The following is a 16,033-nucleotide window of genomic DNA, read 5'->3' as shown; positions in this document are numbered from 1 at the left end:
TACGCTCTGTGCCACAACGTGTGTTCAAACATTGGTGTAAAACTCTGTATCAGAAAATAAATGTACAGTGATGTGTCTAAAATATCAAATCATAAATGAATAAGAATGTATGTCGGTCCTCATGCCATGTTACACTAAACACTGTTTTTCAACATTAATTTATTGTTTTTTTTTTATATATATATAATATGGTTTATATTTATTCTGTAACTCGATATAGTGGGCCATGTTTTTAAATGTTTAATCAAGAGCATTGGAGCTGGTCGTATCCATGACCGTCGCGACGCCTCAGTTGGTTTTTATTATGAGTCCAGTTGTGGGAGGAAATGAGTCTAGTATCCAGTAGTTTGTGTTGTAGTTGGGAAATGCTGTATTGCCTCAATCACCTCAGGTCAATGTGATGTTTCTACACAAGACTAAGTGCTAAAATGCATTAAAATATTTTCATTTGTAACTTGATCTTTTTTCCATGTCTAAACGTGCCATTCACAAACGCATCCAGGTTTGTCCAGGTGAATGTACAGTACGGGTCAAAAGGTTTTTTATGTATTCGTTTTTCCTTTCATTTCAAAACTTTCTTATGGTAGATTCTCTCTGAAGCCGTTCATTTATGAGAGAACATATACGCAAAAAAAAACTTGACATAATTTGTCCAAGTGGCCGCATCTCGCTTTGATCACTGCTTTACACTTTTGACACTTTCTCAGTGAGCTTCACGATGTCGTCACAGAAATGGTTTTGACTTCTTAAACATGTTAAACTATCTCCGAAGACAACCATATGAAGCTCAATGCCAAGAATAAAGGGCATAAAAAATAAATCATTTTAGTTTTTTCACCTGTTTTTGTTTCCTACTTAATCCCATGTGTTCATTCATAGTTTAACGCCTTCAATGAGAATCGTGTGTTAATAATGTTGAAAAAGAAAAGCCAACACATAAAAAATGTTTCCAAACTTTTGACCTGTACTGTACATAGGCTTGTCACGATAACAAATTTGAAGTTCGATATATTAAGGCAGGAAAGTATCGCGATAAACGATATTATTGACTCTGGCGATTCTAGATACTGTCTCATACTCTCAAGCATGAAAATGGCAGTAAACCTTTGTTTTAAAAGTGCATCATCATATCCTACAATACCACACAAGCTGCAATAAACTTGAAATATAATGTAACTCAATTTGCTTCAGTTAGAAATCAAAGTTTTACAAAGATAAAATTGGGGCGGAAATGCTAATAAATATATAGACGATAAATATCGAGCCCAAAAATATATTGTTTATCTGTTATTTATTGAACGATAAGTCAATATAGTAATTATCGTGACAGACCTACCTGTACATGTTTTTATGAAAATCTACAAAACCCCTGGAGCATAATGTCTGTTTAGCAGCAAACTCCAACATAGTGGTGGAGGTTGAACAGGTACTTACAAGTATACGGTACAAGTATTTCACACCACTTTTGCCCACAATTGACAGAGTACTGCACATTTTTTTCTGAACAGTCGTCTCACCAAATCAAACATAAGCGACTGAATGTGCTGCTGTTTTCCTGTTTCTGATCAGAAGTACTTTAGAGTTGAACATAGCGCACATCAACAAAGAGGTCATTGCAAACATTTATGTTTAAGCCAAAACTCCTAGATTAATTTGTACTATTTTACTTCTACTTCTTTGTTACTCTCCACCACTGCCGCAAAATTTGGACTCAAACCAATAAAAGTAATACCTCTTAATTATTATGATCTTGAAACCGGTTTCGTTCAACCTGTTTAACCATCATCTTAGGGTTAGGTTTCGGGTAAAAGTTATTTTTTCCAATTATACAAATTCCAAAGCATATTGACAGGAGAGTGCACAGCCTATATGCCGGTGTGACGCCTCATTTGAAAGCCAAGACCATCTAGTACCTTAAAGAATATATATGTAAGATCTGTGTGAATGAAACAACTTACATCCCATTTGCCGTCCCTAAATCAGCAAGAAACAGGTTAAAGGTTCATTATGGAACTTTTTATGCTGAAAACATAACTTGTGTGTATTTGACCTTGTAGTGACCCAGTGAGTGCATGAGTGGTTCACATGTAGTCTTTCTTTTTGATGACGGCGGCCTCTACAGCGCACCAGGATCAGTTGTTTTGCAGGTTTTCTGGTTAGAGGGTCCGTCAGCAGTAAAAACCTTCCAAACAATTGATCTTGGCGCGTCCTATAGGCCACTGATGGAAAGTACAGGTGCCATGCTGACCACTCATACAGCCACTGGGTCACCACAAGGTCAAATATGCACAAATATCAACTTTTATTTTAGCATAACATACCTTTAAACATGAGCAATATTGTGTAATGCAATTGTATGAACATGATGGGCCGTCAAATGCAAAAGGTTTTAAATAAAATCTTTAATTACCAAAATAAAAGGTTCAACATTCCGAAATACAAAGACCAAACCTAGCACAAATTTTACTTCTTCGGAAACAGAAAAGTGCATTTCTTTTGTTCATGGATGATGTAGAGTAGACTGTAGCAGCAGCATCGGCTCAGTGTGGGTTACAGCAGAGCTTTTGGAAATGTAGAAACGAAAGAATAACGATGGTGTGGCAAAACCAGATGCGCAGGCTTTTGTTACGATCTGGTCCAAGCCAATTACACAGGTAGAAATAACTCAGTAAAAATACTAAGAAATTATCTCAAAATACACTGTTCAAATCAAATGGAAAAAATATAGTTCTATAGATTTCATTAAGGATCAATAATTCAGTATATGCAAATGTACATTAGCAAGTCATTAATTCTATACTCCCTATACCGCGGGGGTCAGTAAACATTTTAAATAGTTTGTCCAATACACCACTCCTACTCAAGAGGAATAAACTTCAAAGCAAAATCGCTCCATTTCACTCCAATTCACAACAGCACAAACACATTCAGAGGTTCATATCCACAGTTCGTCTTGGAAACGGAGATGGTTGCATGAGTTAGCACCAGTTTTGTCTGCTGTAGCCTCGAGGGCCAGACTAAGACAAAGGTGGCTGAGGTTAGCTATTGCTGTAACAAATGGGCCATTTGTTATTGAAAAGTAATGGCAAATGGCGTGATTCTGATGCATAAAATGTGCTTAATGTGCTTTTGTGAACACAAATATCAAGGCTTTTAATTAGAGCTGGGCAATTATTTGAATCTTAATCAAAATCGTAGTCTCAATTATTGTCATGGGCCTTTTGGTTTTATTCACCAGTGGATTATATTTCGGAAATATGCCTCCCATAAGATCGAGAACCAAACAGGTAAAAGATCAAGCAATGTTTTAATGCTTTGCACAATTGATGTAATTACTTAATGTCCCACAGAAAGCCTGTAAAGTCTACATTTGGTTAATTAATTAATTTATTATAATAAAATCGAGACTGATCAGATTTTTTTTTTATTGCCCAGCCCTACTCCTGCTAGACTTCTCAGATCTCTACAATCAATCACCAAGTAAACGATGACAAATCTCTATTTTTAGGTGAAATCGACTAATCGCACAGACGTTCAAACATGTGCAGCCTCCGTGGGCTCTGTGATTAAACTAGAGTGTGAACAAAGTGCTTTTCTCTAATGTGCTGATTCAGCGACCCACACAGTCGATGGAACCAATACGTGAGAAGCAAAAGGGGCATGACCCAGTTTTTGGCACTGAGTTTTCCTACTCAATTTTTGAAACAGTGGGATTCCTTGGTGGGTTTTTTGTATGATATGTCACTTGCAGCAACTGAGGTGTTTTGTTTTGTTGTTCTTTTTTTTGTTTTTGTTTACAAATGTATCACAGCCATTTTGTAGCTACAGTTTAGAGGCAGATTTGAGTGTGAAGTACAAGCACATGAGTAGTGCCACACATTCTTTGTTATTATGAGAAATCACAAATCAAAAACACCAGCACAGATAAAATATATCATTAGGAATGATTCAAAGGGGGATAATCCAACAATGCAGCAGTGATTGTGGGGGTTTGTGACAGTCTGTGGAGCTGCAGTGATTAAGATTTAAAAACATGCACAGCCCTCACGACATACTGCCTACAGATGGGGCACTCGTTCATCCTCTTGCCACACTTGGTGCAGGTGACCATGTGACCACACTCCAGGAGGACACAGTCGATCACAGCGTCCATGCAGATCCGGCAGAGATTATCATCATAGATGGTGAGTGGACCCTTTTCACCATCTGAAATAGGGACAGAAATGGCACAGTGAACACAGACACATACAGGAAACAAGAAAGTAATAAACATGTAAGGAGAGGTAATTAACTGGCAACTTTTGAGCAAAAAAAAAGGAAAATTTCAGACAAAACTGCAACTGAATATGTTTAACACCGTATTTTGTTATTTTATATCAATTTTTACAGTAAAAAATGTTCAGCAATGTAATAATTTAATGCCAGTCTGAATTAAATTGAATGCTTCTTAATGACATTTAAGCCATTGATGTGGAACATCGAATGGCTTATTTTGTATTTTGTAGATTTTTTGGTTAGAGGGCCCGTCAGCAGTGAAAACCTTCCAAACAATTGATCCTGGAGCGTTGTAGAGACCACTGTGCCGGAAAGTAAAGACGCCATGCTGACCACTCATACAGCCACAGTCACTCACTACAAGGTCAAATACGCACAAATATCAACTTTTTTTTCCCCACATAAAAAGTTGCAATATATAAACAGTCACGTCACATTTCTTAGCTCTCTAACTTTAAAGGAATAGGCCACCGTTTTTACATACTGAGATATGTTCTTACCTAACCTTAGCGTAATGATACGAGGAGCACAACATCCGCGCAGTAACTCCTAAAGACTTCCCCCCGCTCACTTCCGTCAATAACCTTTAGGAGTTACTGCGCGGACGTTGTGCTCCTCGTATCATTACGCCTCACAATATAGTGCCCCTTTTTATCTGCTTATAAAATCGACATGTTACATTTCTGTGTAAATATACTTTGCTTGAAAACACTTCACGTAACTTTATTTAAATAGGGAACACGTGGAAGAGCTTGGTAGCTTCTATCGTGAGCTTTTTTGGAGCTATATGACATGTGGGAGAGGCTGCGTATGTGCTCCGTTTGCGTGACAGAGCGCACGGACAAAGACCAGACGGGGATATATTCACACGTCTAAAGTGAGGTAAGAACATATCTCAGTATGTAAAAACGGTGGCCTATTCCTTTAAGTGTCAAAGACAAACAGATATTACTGTAAAATCGGTAAATATCTTGGAGATATATAGATTTGGGAATGAAAAGGCTACAGTGCACTGACGTAAGCCTGTAGAAAATATAAGACCCTAAATGCACCAATACAGCCGTCTGCAGGTGATTACACTGTATAAAATTATTCAGAGGGTGAATGCATTACAATAAAAATACATAACAACAAAAACTGTACTGTGTCTGCTTTGTGGTCACATCTACTGGTTGCACACCCAGAGGTACGATCTTTGCAAAGTGGCACCTCATGAATAAACGTGGAGTTGTTGTGCGGATGTGAGCATGAATGATGGAAATGAGCTGATTATCACTGTCATGCAGCACAGGGACAAAGAACATGTGGGACTCAGTCAAATAACTTGTTTTATGAACTGCGCCTCTCCGTGCACAAAACACTGGGGGGGTGGGGGGGGGGGGGGGTCAAACGATGTTTCCATGACAACCACAGTCTCTCGATGACACAGTAAAAGACTGCACAAATCAACTTCAAGTCAGATTTTAAAACTGGATAGGAGGGACATAATGGGAGAGATATAAAATGGCGACTTAGCGAATCGGGAAGGATAACAGTGGCCTTACCTTTATTTGTACCATTGCAGATAGGAGGAGGGAAGGCCATTACTTTAGAGTAGAAATAGATAAGAAATACAGACAATAGATGTGAGATCAGGAAAAGAATGTCAGCCTTACTCTATGCCCTTGTATTGCTTGAAATACGTGTTTTGTTTATAAACAGGATGCGGTGCACAACGAGGTTAGAAAAGCAACACCTACCTGTGGTTACATTACTGCTCACATTTTCCACTGCAACGACAGAGGGAGAAAGTGAAAACAATAGAGTCTAATCCAGAAATTGTGTTTGTATGGTTTGCTAGTTCAATGTAAATAAACAACAAAACTCTCGACTCACTTGATTTCCTGTTTTCCTCCGTCTCTCGATACAGTCGACTGACACGTTCCACCAGCTCCCACTTCTCGCAGCACCCTGAATAGTTTACAAAGTTCCGGGCCAAGATTTCTTTGAGCTGCCGCACAGAGAGGCCTTCGATGTCCCGCAGGCTTGATATGTCTGACAGAGAGGCTCGGCCCCGGCGTCGTGTTTGAGGACTCGTCTGTAAAAGAGAGACCGTTTTTATTACCCTCATTACTTCTACATGGTGTTATTACAGTGATTATGGGATTTTCAAAATGCAATACCTCAGGCGTGTGTTCGCTGTGGTCTAAGTTGAGTAGAGAGGTTGATGCTGCATCTCCCTCCTGCATCACACAACCACAACATAAACATCAGAGAGTGCTTCTCTGCAGTGCACAGAGCATGGTCAATCCTGTTAAACGAGGATTAGGATTAGACATGACTCCCGGGACTGGACATCGATACCTTGTGAGTGACAACTATCCCTTGCTTCCATTCAAAGGACAGCTCAGGCAGTGAACACATATTTTTTAGCGTGTCTTAGCTGGGCCTACATCGTATCACACTATTTCTTGTTGCTTTTTCGCCCAGATAGATTTTGTGGCTGTTTGTAGTTGGCTTGTTTGTGAGCTAAACCCTGGTCTTCATGAATATACATTTTGACAGAAGTAAACCTAACAAACATCCTCACAGGGGTGGTGTCGGAGCTATCACTTCTGCTGAGCGGCTCGTCCTGAGTGACAGTGAAGGTGGACAGTTCGGAGGCAGACTGAGTGGTCGACGGGGTGGGAGTGTACAGGGAGCGTGAGTGAAGGCTGTTAGTGTCTGGATCCTCCTCCTCCTCGATGCCTTGCTGACACAGGACCAGATCGACTAAGTCCTCCTTCTCCCGGCATGTGTCTGTGGGGATGTTGTGGAGCTGGAGGTACTGCCGCAGGTCTTTGACTCTCAGACGCATGAGCCTCGGCCGCTGGAAGGACGTGGCCTTCAGTAAATGGCATGTGGCACAGATGCGCAGATTCTCCTGCAGCACCGTGCACAGGGAGCAGAAGCTTTTCTTGCAGTCGCAGCAAATATACTGCAGATTCAGAGAAACACACAAGTCACCAGTTACTGTTAATGAAAAACATGTAAATCAATAAAACATGAAATCAACAAATATAAAATTGTGAGTGAATATTCAGTTCTAAAGACTTCTAAGCCAGATGAACACTTCTTTAGTTTTCATCCCTTAACATCTGCTCCCCATCTCATAGGCAGAGTGGCAGCAGCTTGTGACTTCTAAGTGTCAAACATCAAACAGTAATGAATGCAAGCCGTGGGATTTGAAATGAGAAAATCAGATGATCACACGGAATGAAGCCTTCAAATATGATATTAAGAATTAATAATATGTCAATTAAGACATTCATATGGACAACATAAAAAAAATTACATAGCATTTATCAGATCACCATCATAGAATGGGAAGAAGAATCTAATTTATATCGCAGATTATTTTCGGAATGTAAAATACCTTTCTCCTGAAGACAGAAAAGGCTTGGCCACAAGCCTTGCAAACAAGGTTGGGGCTCCCTGAGCTGGCGGGCGGGTATGTAGAGTATCCCGCACTGGGGGCGAATCGGAAAGGTCCAGCACCTGCCCCAAAGCCTGGCTGCTGGCCCCGGACGGCCCCTGTTCCCATGACTTCATTCAGCAAACCACAGCATGAAGCCCACACAGACGAGGCATTTGCCTGCAAATTGGAAAATGACTTGAGCGTGATTGTAATGCCTGAGGTTTAACTGTATGACACAATACGCTGTTATACACATATTAATTGCGTTTAACTAGTAATACAGTGTTGACAGAACCACAAAGCAACGAGAGGCTTCTCAACAGTGCAATTATTATGACTGAGCAGCTGATCATAGCGTCGCCAGGCCTAGTGCTGCAGCTACTCCGGCGGCTTCAATGACAGCTGTCAGCTGTCATTGAAGCCGCCCGTACATCAGAATCACGATTAATATATTATTGTGAAACACCAGGACAGGGGCAGCACGTTTGACCAAAAGATCCAGCAAAATAACAGCTTGCTTACTGTAAGTCAATTACTACTAGCAACCTGAAGTTAGCGGTCTTTTACGTTAGCGTTAGTTAACGTAAAATTACAAACAACGCGTACCTTCATTGCACCACCGAAGTGTCTTCTGTGTAAGACCAGCTTGACAGTGTAAGCATTGCAATCTTTGGGACCTGCGATTTAGTTTTATGGCAAGAAAAGCTCCAAACCCTGCTCCGCCTGGTATCGATTTAACCGAAACAAAAATCCACCAGAGCTGTGGAGCCTTCTTCTGCTGGCCAGGGGGAGGCACTGCAGGGCGGCGGCTGCGCTGGTGCCCCCTAGTGCTTTATTTGAGAAGTCCTGTATTTCATCACGCATTCAAAAAAACAAACGACACTCCGAAGTAGAAATCACTGGCAACTTCATATTATAAATTGTTAAATGTATTTTGTAATACAAAGAACAAAATAATTTAAAATGAATGAATAGGTGGCGTTCACGATGCTATAATATTCTATATTCAATAGGCTACAACTCTATGGGAGAAATACAGTTTTTGGAAGAAATCTCCAAAACGCAAATTTAAAAAAGGTTTATCCTCTTCAGTATTTGATCGTGATTGGATTTACAAACCGGTGATATTATTTCTATGTCTGAAAGTCCTTTCTATTTCTGAGAAAATAATTGGACATTAGTTCATATGTGCTGACAGAGGAGATAATGAACTTTGTGACAGTTTTTGTTTTATGTGGATTCCAAAGACATAAAAATATCCATTTGGTCAGTTACCACAGTTACCATAGTTACCGTAAGTTGCCCTCTCGATGTCACGTGAACGCAACCTAATGTGTCCGATTGCCAAAGTTATTTGCTATATATCCATGGGGTGAAAATATGTATTATATTTTTCAGAATGTAATCAAACTTTTAGTACAAAAAATTGTACTAAATTTGTGTACTAAAATCGTTTTATTCTGAAACAGGAAGACGTACTTCCGCTTTCCTGTTCCTCCCCAGGTCCTCTGCGGCGCGCTAAATACAAACTTCAAAGATCTAAAACAAAAGCCTGTTTTTAATAACTTTTGTGCGTGTTTAAACCAAAACTGGCACAACCTGCTTTATCATGGAAACCAATGGCTCGGTCTCGTCCATGATAATGTATGAAGATGAGTCGGTGGACGTTAGCTACGGGAACGGGGCTCGGTTACAGCTGTCGCCTTGTGGATCCGAGTTCGTGCTACAAAAAGCCCCAAGCCCCACGGGACACCACCCTCTTCTGCCCTGTGAGAGGGTCCGCCAGAGGACACGGTTTGCCATCAGCGCATATAAGGTTAATCAGCCATCCTCAAAGTGGGGTACGGGGACTACTGGGGGGCCTCAGAGGCATTGCAGGGGGTTGACCCATGACAACATAGACAACATTCACCTAAAAATGAATGGGTTTGAAATTAAGTTTATTTGTTTAATATATGACAATTGTTTTGTAAAACTATGACATATAATATGGAAAAATATTGAATTCATAATGCTGGGGGGGGGCCGTGGGATTTTTTTGATTGACAATGGGGGCGTGACATACTGGACTTTGGGAAGGGCTGAGGTCAATGATAAATTCTGTAACGCTGTGAGCTGTAATTAAATATGACAAAGGATAAAGGGTGTGTCATGGGAGGATTGAGTCACTTGCCAGACACAGTAAGCTGGATGTATCCCCATAAACTGTGCTCATTGGGCATGCCCCCATCAAGTCCTAATCAGGGCTAGTGCAGGCGTTCATTAGTCAAAGCTCAATGACTGAACAGTGATAGTGAAACAAGTAGCTTAAGGCAGGCAAAGTTCGGTATTGCAATTATTTTTGAACCACTAAGTGCATCCTACAATCATTACCTTTAAATTTCAGGATATTATAGTAGCTGCTTTGGCTTTTCGAAATAAGTATGCAAGTCAACCATATCTTCCCGAAGAACTCCTGCCTGATGACCAGAAAAGGGTATTCAGTTCAATACATTTTAATGATATTGTGACAAAATTAATTTGTTTACCAAAATGTCCTTTCCTTTGTAGTCTTTCTTCAGCCATAACTCGGAGGTATCGTGGCCACTTATCTGTGACGCTGAGGTTGGACGCGGCGGTGAAACCATTGTCAGGTCTGGTGATGGAAGAGCTGTGCTGATGCTTTCTCCCTCTGGCGAAGACTTCAGCGTAGAGTTTCTTTGCACCGTCAGTCAGAATAACCAACAACGCAGTACACAGTCTAGTAGTTCTACAGAAGTCAAATCCAACAACGAATCGGTTAGATCAAGGTCTAGATCCCCTATATCAACCAGCAAAGATAACCCAAAGGTATTTATCTGGCTAATATGTAAGGCTTCTGTGTTTCGCTGTTACTTACATCTTGAATTTGTCCCTTGCAGCCAGAGAAGATGTTTCAATCTGTCACAGTCATTCAACATCACTCATGTTCTGCTGCTCCCTTCATATGGTCCCATCCCCTCTTCTTGGCAAAGCAACATTGGGAATCTAACAATGATGTTGGTGAAAAGTCAACGTTCCTCAATGAAGCAAAGGTGCATCTTCCTCGGGCTCTTCCCCTTAGCTGTCCCACACCCCACTGGCACAGGTTAACATATTTTACTTGTAATAATGTCAAGTTCAATACAGGATCAAGGGACACTCGCTTATGCTCTGTTTTATTTTGCTAGATGGAAATCAGACATTTTGGTTGAAAGAGAAAACTGCGAGGCTCAAGAATGTCCAACTGAACTGGTCAAAGTGATGTGGTGCCAAGGAATCACATACAGGTATTTTGTTGTTGATTTTACTCGGATGCATCTTGTAATTTGTATTTATTGCTCTATTTTGATCATGGGACGTCGGGTAAAGAAGAAGAAGAAAGGATGAAAGATGTTGAAATGTGTATTTAAGTGATTCACTCATGGCCCTTATGTGCAGTGTGATGTTGACAGTTGTGGAGTGTTTACTTAATGTCTTTTTGCTTTGCTGTTGCTAATGATCTTTTCTACACAATAAACTTAAAGGGACTGGACAGAGTTTAAAAATGTAAAAAAATATGTATTCTCCTCCCCCTACATGTTCCAGCCATGTCCTAATGTGTAGAATGAGCTTAGACCTGTTCACCGCAACTGCCTCTATAATCCTTCACTGTCACTCAAAAAGTTGTTAATTTGGTCCGAAGCGCCATCATGCTCGAGCTTAATATAGAAGCTGCAGTTACGCGTAAGACCTGAGGTGGCAGTAGTGAGTATAAAATGACCCACTTGCATCTAGTCCCTTTAAACTTGAACCTCTTATCTCACCTTCTGCTTTTAACACTCGCATTAGAGCTTTACTAACAAATTATATACATTGTTTGTACACAACAAATGTTTTGGTGTACTTTGGTTGTTTTCTTATTGCCCTCCCTGCCAGTTTAAGTGCATGTTGAGAGTGCCCATGCCAACATTGTCAAGAAGATTCTGTTCTTAAGTAGATATGTAAACAAACGATAAGCAAGTGAAGTAATAAGGATCACAAAAATGTCAAACCAGGGAAACGTGTGTAAAATTGTTGCCAATATCTTACATTTTTGTTAACTGTGTTCTAGCGAAAGGGCTTGTGTAACCTGTCATATGAACTTTAGGATCTTAGGTGGGACAGTACCTGTTGTAGAAGTGTCGCCGGGAGATGGTTCAGTCATCCGCTCCAATGGCGTCCTGAACAGTTATTTTACCCAGTATAAACCAGAGCGCCACTCAAAAGAGGTAAGCGTTAAAAAGCAAGGAAAACATTAAAAGCACAATAACACAATTGAGTTAATATTGTGCTTTCAGGTGAAAGAAATGACTTATCACATCAATAGCCTTCCACCTGATGTACCTGGACAACTTTACTCAGTATCCTCCATTGTCAATCGTGCAAGCAGGTCTGAAACTTGTATTTAGGGCTGCTCAATATCAGAAAAAATGTATGAATTTTGTGTGGATACTCCTGCAATACTTTACTAAACCATTACAAGACAAAAAACAGAACAAAATCATGGCCACAATGAGGCTAAGATTAAACAAAATTTGTAAAATCATAAATTACACTGAACTTTTGTCACATGTTTTTGTTTTGAGCTGTGTTGGCAACAACGGTAAACCTCAGTCGACATTAGTGATTTCGTGATCTATTGTGGCTTCTCGGTCACCTTTATATTGTGAACAAAAATGTGTCTTTTGATACTGTGGCGCCCTTCTTGTATTTCTATGTTATTTCTTCAACTGTCTTATTGCATTCTAAGTTCATCCGTCCTGATAATAATATTCATCATTCTCATTTCTGTTTTGCAGGATTCTCACGTGTTACAACCAGGCCAAGCAATCACTCAAGGCTCCTGCGCCTTGCTGTTTACAAAAGGTCAATAATAAAATAATAAACTCATGGAAATATTTTAAAAGAGCTTAACTAATGGTGTGTTTTGTATCTGTCAGGAGAAGCTGGACGTTTTTGACATCACTAAATCAGTTAACACTTTTAACACTCCCTTGGCTGATGAGAAAAATATAGAACACAGCCGGTATGCTATTTTTATGTCATCGTTGTAAATCTTGTGCAGGAGTTCACAGTTATTGCCCTATTTTTCTAAATCAGGTCTGATATTGTGGAGGAAGAGCTTAAGAAGATAAAAAGATTTAACTGTATCCTTCAACTTGGTGGTAAAACTGTTCAAAATCTGACTTTCTTGTTTACCCCACCAAAGCCATGTGTGTGAGTTTGCTTCCTTTCAAATCTAAACACACAATTTCCTTAATGCTCAATGTGAAGTTCTGCTGGATAATAGTCAATTTTTCAGACCTCATGACAAAAGCTGTGAACCTGATGACATTAGTTCAGCGAAGAACACACAGGAACAACTTAGCGAGGAAAGCATCGCTGAAGCTCTTCAACGGACGTCTAAAGCTATAGCGGACATTGACGCCGCCATAAAATCAGCTTCACGGATATAGACTGTCTAGCTTTCAACTTTAAAGATGCAATTTAAAGCAGATCCTTCCCTTTATTGTGAACCCTTTGTATCAGATGTAATGAATGGACTGATAACTAAGGATAAGCTTATACATGGGAGAACATTTGTAAGGTGTGAAATGTTTGAATAAATGTCCTAATTATTTAAGATGTTTTACTATATTTAGGATTCTATATAGAGACTATACAGAGTTTAAAAATGTAAAAAATTATGTATTTTCCTCCCACTACATGTTCCAGCCACTGCACTGTCACTCAAAAAGTTGTTACTTCGGGTCTGAAGTTCCATCATGCACGAGCTTAAAGGAATAGGCCACCGTTTTTACATACTGAGATATGTTCTTACCTTAGCTTTGACGAGTTCTTTATGACCTGTCTGATCTTCCCCCGTGCCTTCTATCACGTAAACACAGCGCAGACAGCATTAGCATTTAGCCTCTCCTGCTCTCCTCTATAGCTCCAAAACAGGTCAAGATAGAAGCTACCAAGCTCTTCCACGTTTTCCCTATTTAAATATGGTTACGTGAAGTGTTCCACTACAAAGTATAATTACACAAAATTAAACAATGTGGATTTTCTAAGCGGATAAAAGGGGAAACTATATTGTAAGGCGTAATAATACCAGAGTAGTTTGAAATCCGTGCAGTAATCTTCACTTTACTGTATAAAATGGCCAACTTGCATCTAGCCCAGGGGTGTCAAACATAAGGCCCGCAGGCCTGATCCGGCCCGCAAGATGATTTAATCCGGCCCCTGCCCTGTAGAGCCTAAATTCCAGAGTATGTAAAATAAAAAGTAAGTCTCTAGCCCATTCCTGTGCGGAGTTATGATTTTTTAAAGAATAACCAGAATCTTTTAATGTTCATTCTAGCCACTAGGGGGCATTCAATTAAAAAGAAGGAAAGAGTTCCACACGAGTCCAGCATGGGAACTGACATGAAAAGAGCTCAGGATATGAACAACACATTATATAGCCACGTGGTAAATGGACAGTCTGCCCCAGGGCGGCCGTGGCTTCAATAACAGCTTACCACCACCGAGTGTGGAGTGAATGAATAATGACTACTATGAAGTACTTTAAGGAACTTGTGACACAGGCTTGTAAAGTGCAAACCAAGTGTAAGCTGTTGTTATTAATGAAGCTACAGTCAAGTTGGAGCTTTGACCAAATCCCAGTTTATTATTATTCATTTATTGGATTTCTTTTTCTCTATTATATTTGACCCGCTAAATTTCGGCCCGCGACCCAAAAAGATCTTGGCCTTAAAAGGTACATTATGGAACTTTTTAAGCGTGAAAAAAAATCTTTATTTTTGTGCGTGTTTTACCTTTTTGTGACCTAGTGGCTGTATGGGTGGTTAGCATCATAGAAATTACAGATATCTGAGCCTATTCCTACAAATGCACACATTTGTCCTGGACCAGATTTAAATTGAATGTTCTATCCCATACAAATGATTAGGGAATGACAGGCAGAGTATTGATGAATGGGAAGGTATGTTTTTTTCCTTTTTATGACATTTGTATAATTTCTATGCTTTCTTTATCATTAACATCTGATAAGATAAAGTTTAGTGGCCACTAGGGTGCATCAAACCCCCCCAAGTGAAAATATTGTCATGGCTATATAAAAGAAATGTTCTATACACTGTGTAAAATAATTTGAGATTTGAATCAATTCTACCGGGTCCACATTGGCCATGAAAATCTGAAATAACAGCAATATTCAAAACTACGTATAAACTACTGCAAGCAATAATGCTTTCATTTCCCCAGAACTTTAAGTGGTTAACAGTGGTTATGTCACTCTTCTGCACTTTCAGTTGCCCAGAAATATATACTTTCCCAGAAGTATATTATTTCTTGATGTATTGTTCTCTAACTTGACATAGGATGACAAAATGGCAAAAGCAGCTAAAGAAACAAGGAATACTCATACATCTGCTGCTGTATTTGGTCTTGGAGCTGGCATAACAAAAAACACAGCATCGAGTAGCTCGTCCTGGAACAGTGGCCTTCATTCCACATGACATTCTGAAAAGTCCAAAGTTGGTTTCATTAGTTAGCATGAAGTTATCACTCAGGTGTCTTGAGGAGTCTGGGGTGACAACAGCTAAATTGCTGTTTCATATGCAACTGCAGACAGATCAAGATGTAAAGTGGGAGAGAAGACCACTACTGCAGAAGAGTGGAAGAGTGGAAGAGTGGAAACCCAAACTTTGCTTCACTTCACTGGGATTCAAAACTTATGGGTACTTTGACAGACAAGAATGTGAATGAAAAGCGGCTGACTGTAGGTGATGTGTGAAAACAAGCTGCTTGGAGTTCCAGTGAGAAAATCATGGAACGACTGATGGTGACTGATGACTTATGGCACTGTGAGAATTCAATTGTATCAATGGTGTTTGACACAACTGCCTCCTACACAGGCCATGTGACTGCTGCTTGTGTTGGTCTCCAATAGGCATTAGGAAGGCCGTTTCTCTGGGCAGCATGCCGACATCATGTTGGTGAGGTGATTCTGACACAAATATTCACCGACCTGAAGATAGAAGCTTCTAAATCACCTGAAGTGTCCGTGTTCAGCAGGTTCAGGAAACACTTTGATAGTGTACGCCATATCAGCAATTTCCATATTTTCAATCTCAATGTGGACCCGGTAGATGTTCATCAAAATTAATGACATTTTGACCAAATTATTTAGATAGAACATTTTTATTATATAGCCATAAGAATATAAAAACATTTTGAAAATCAAGGGGGGTTTAATGCGCCCTAGTGGCCACTGGACGTGTATCCAACCCCACAAAAAGCAAAAACTTGACTGGA

General features: G+C 39.9%; 2 protein-coding genes across 3 annotated transcripts; one reads left to right on the top strand and one right to left on the bottom strand.

Annotated features, from left to right (window-relative positions):
* Positions 1-3,422: 3,422 nt before the first annotated feature.
* Positions 3,423-8,494, bottom strand: rnf34a (ring finger protein 34a). 2 transcript variants are annotated; one of them, XM_079576555.1, is made up of 8 exons: positions 8,318-8,494; positions 7,670-7,888; positions 6,845-7,231; positions 6,438-6,497; positions 6,151-6,352; positions 6,015-6,044; positions 5,820-5,861; positions 3,423-4,206 (listed from the first exon to the last, which is right to left on the bottom strand). In XM_079576555.1, the coding sequence occupies exons 1-8, from the start codon at positions 8,321-8,323 to the stop codon at positions 4,019-4,021; spliced, it is 1,134 nt and encodes a 377-aa protein (XP_079432681.1). In that variant the 5' UTR covers positions 8,324-8,494; the 3' UTR covers positions 3,423-4,018. The 2 variants fall into 2 exon arrangements, with proteins under 2 accessions (XP_079432681.1, XP_079432682.1); XM_079576556.1 differs by lacking the exon at positions 5,820-5,861.
* Positions 8,495-9,234: 740 nt separating this feature from the next.
* cUnh5orf34 (chromosome Un C5orf34 homolog) lies at positions 9,235-13,264 on the top strand. The gene is made up of 11 exons (XM_079572895.1): positions 9,235-9,527; positions 10,098-10,187; positions 10,262-10,540; positions 10,612-10,817; positions 10,900-10,998; positions 11,838-11,958; positions 12,028-12,119; positions 12,529-12,595; positions 12,670-12,755; positions 12,830-12,876; positions 13,004-13,264. The coding sequence occupies exons 1-11, from the start codon at positions 9,321-9,323 to the stop codon at positions 13,183-13,185; spliced, it is 1,476 nt and encodes a 491-aa protein (XP_079429021.1). The 5' UTR covers positions 9,235-9,320; the 3' UTR covers positions 13,186-13,264.
* The last annotated feature ends 2,769 nt before the right edge of the window (positions 13,265-16,033 follow it).

The sequence above is a fragment of the Gobius niger genome (assembly GCF_951799975.1).
Source record: "Gobius niger genome assembly, chromosome: 1".
Taxonomy (NCBI): Eukaryota; Metazoa; Chordata; class Actinopteri; order Gobiiformes; family Gobiidae; genus Gobius; species Gobius niger.
The sequence above is the reverse complement of the archived record's forward strand: the minus strand, read 5'-3'. Positions and strand labels throughout refer to the sequence as shown.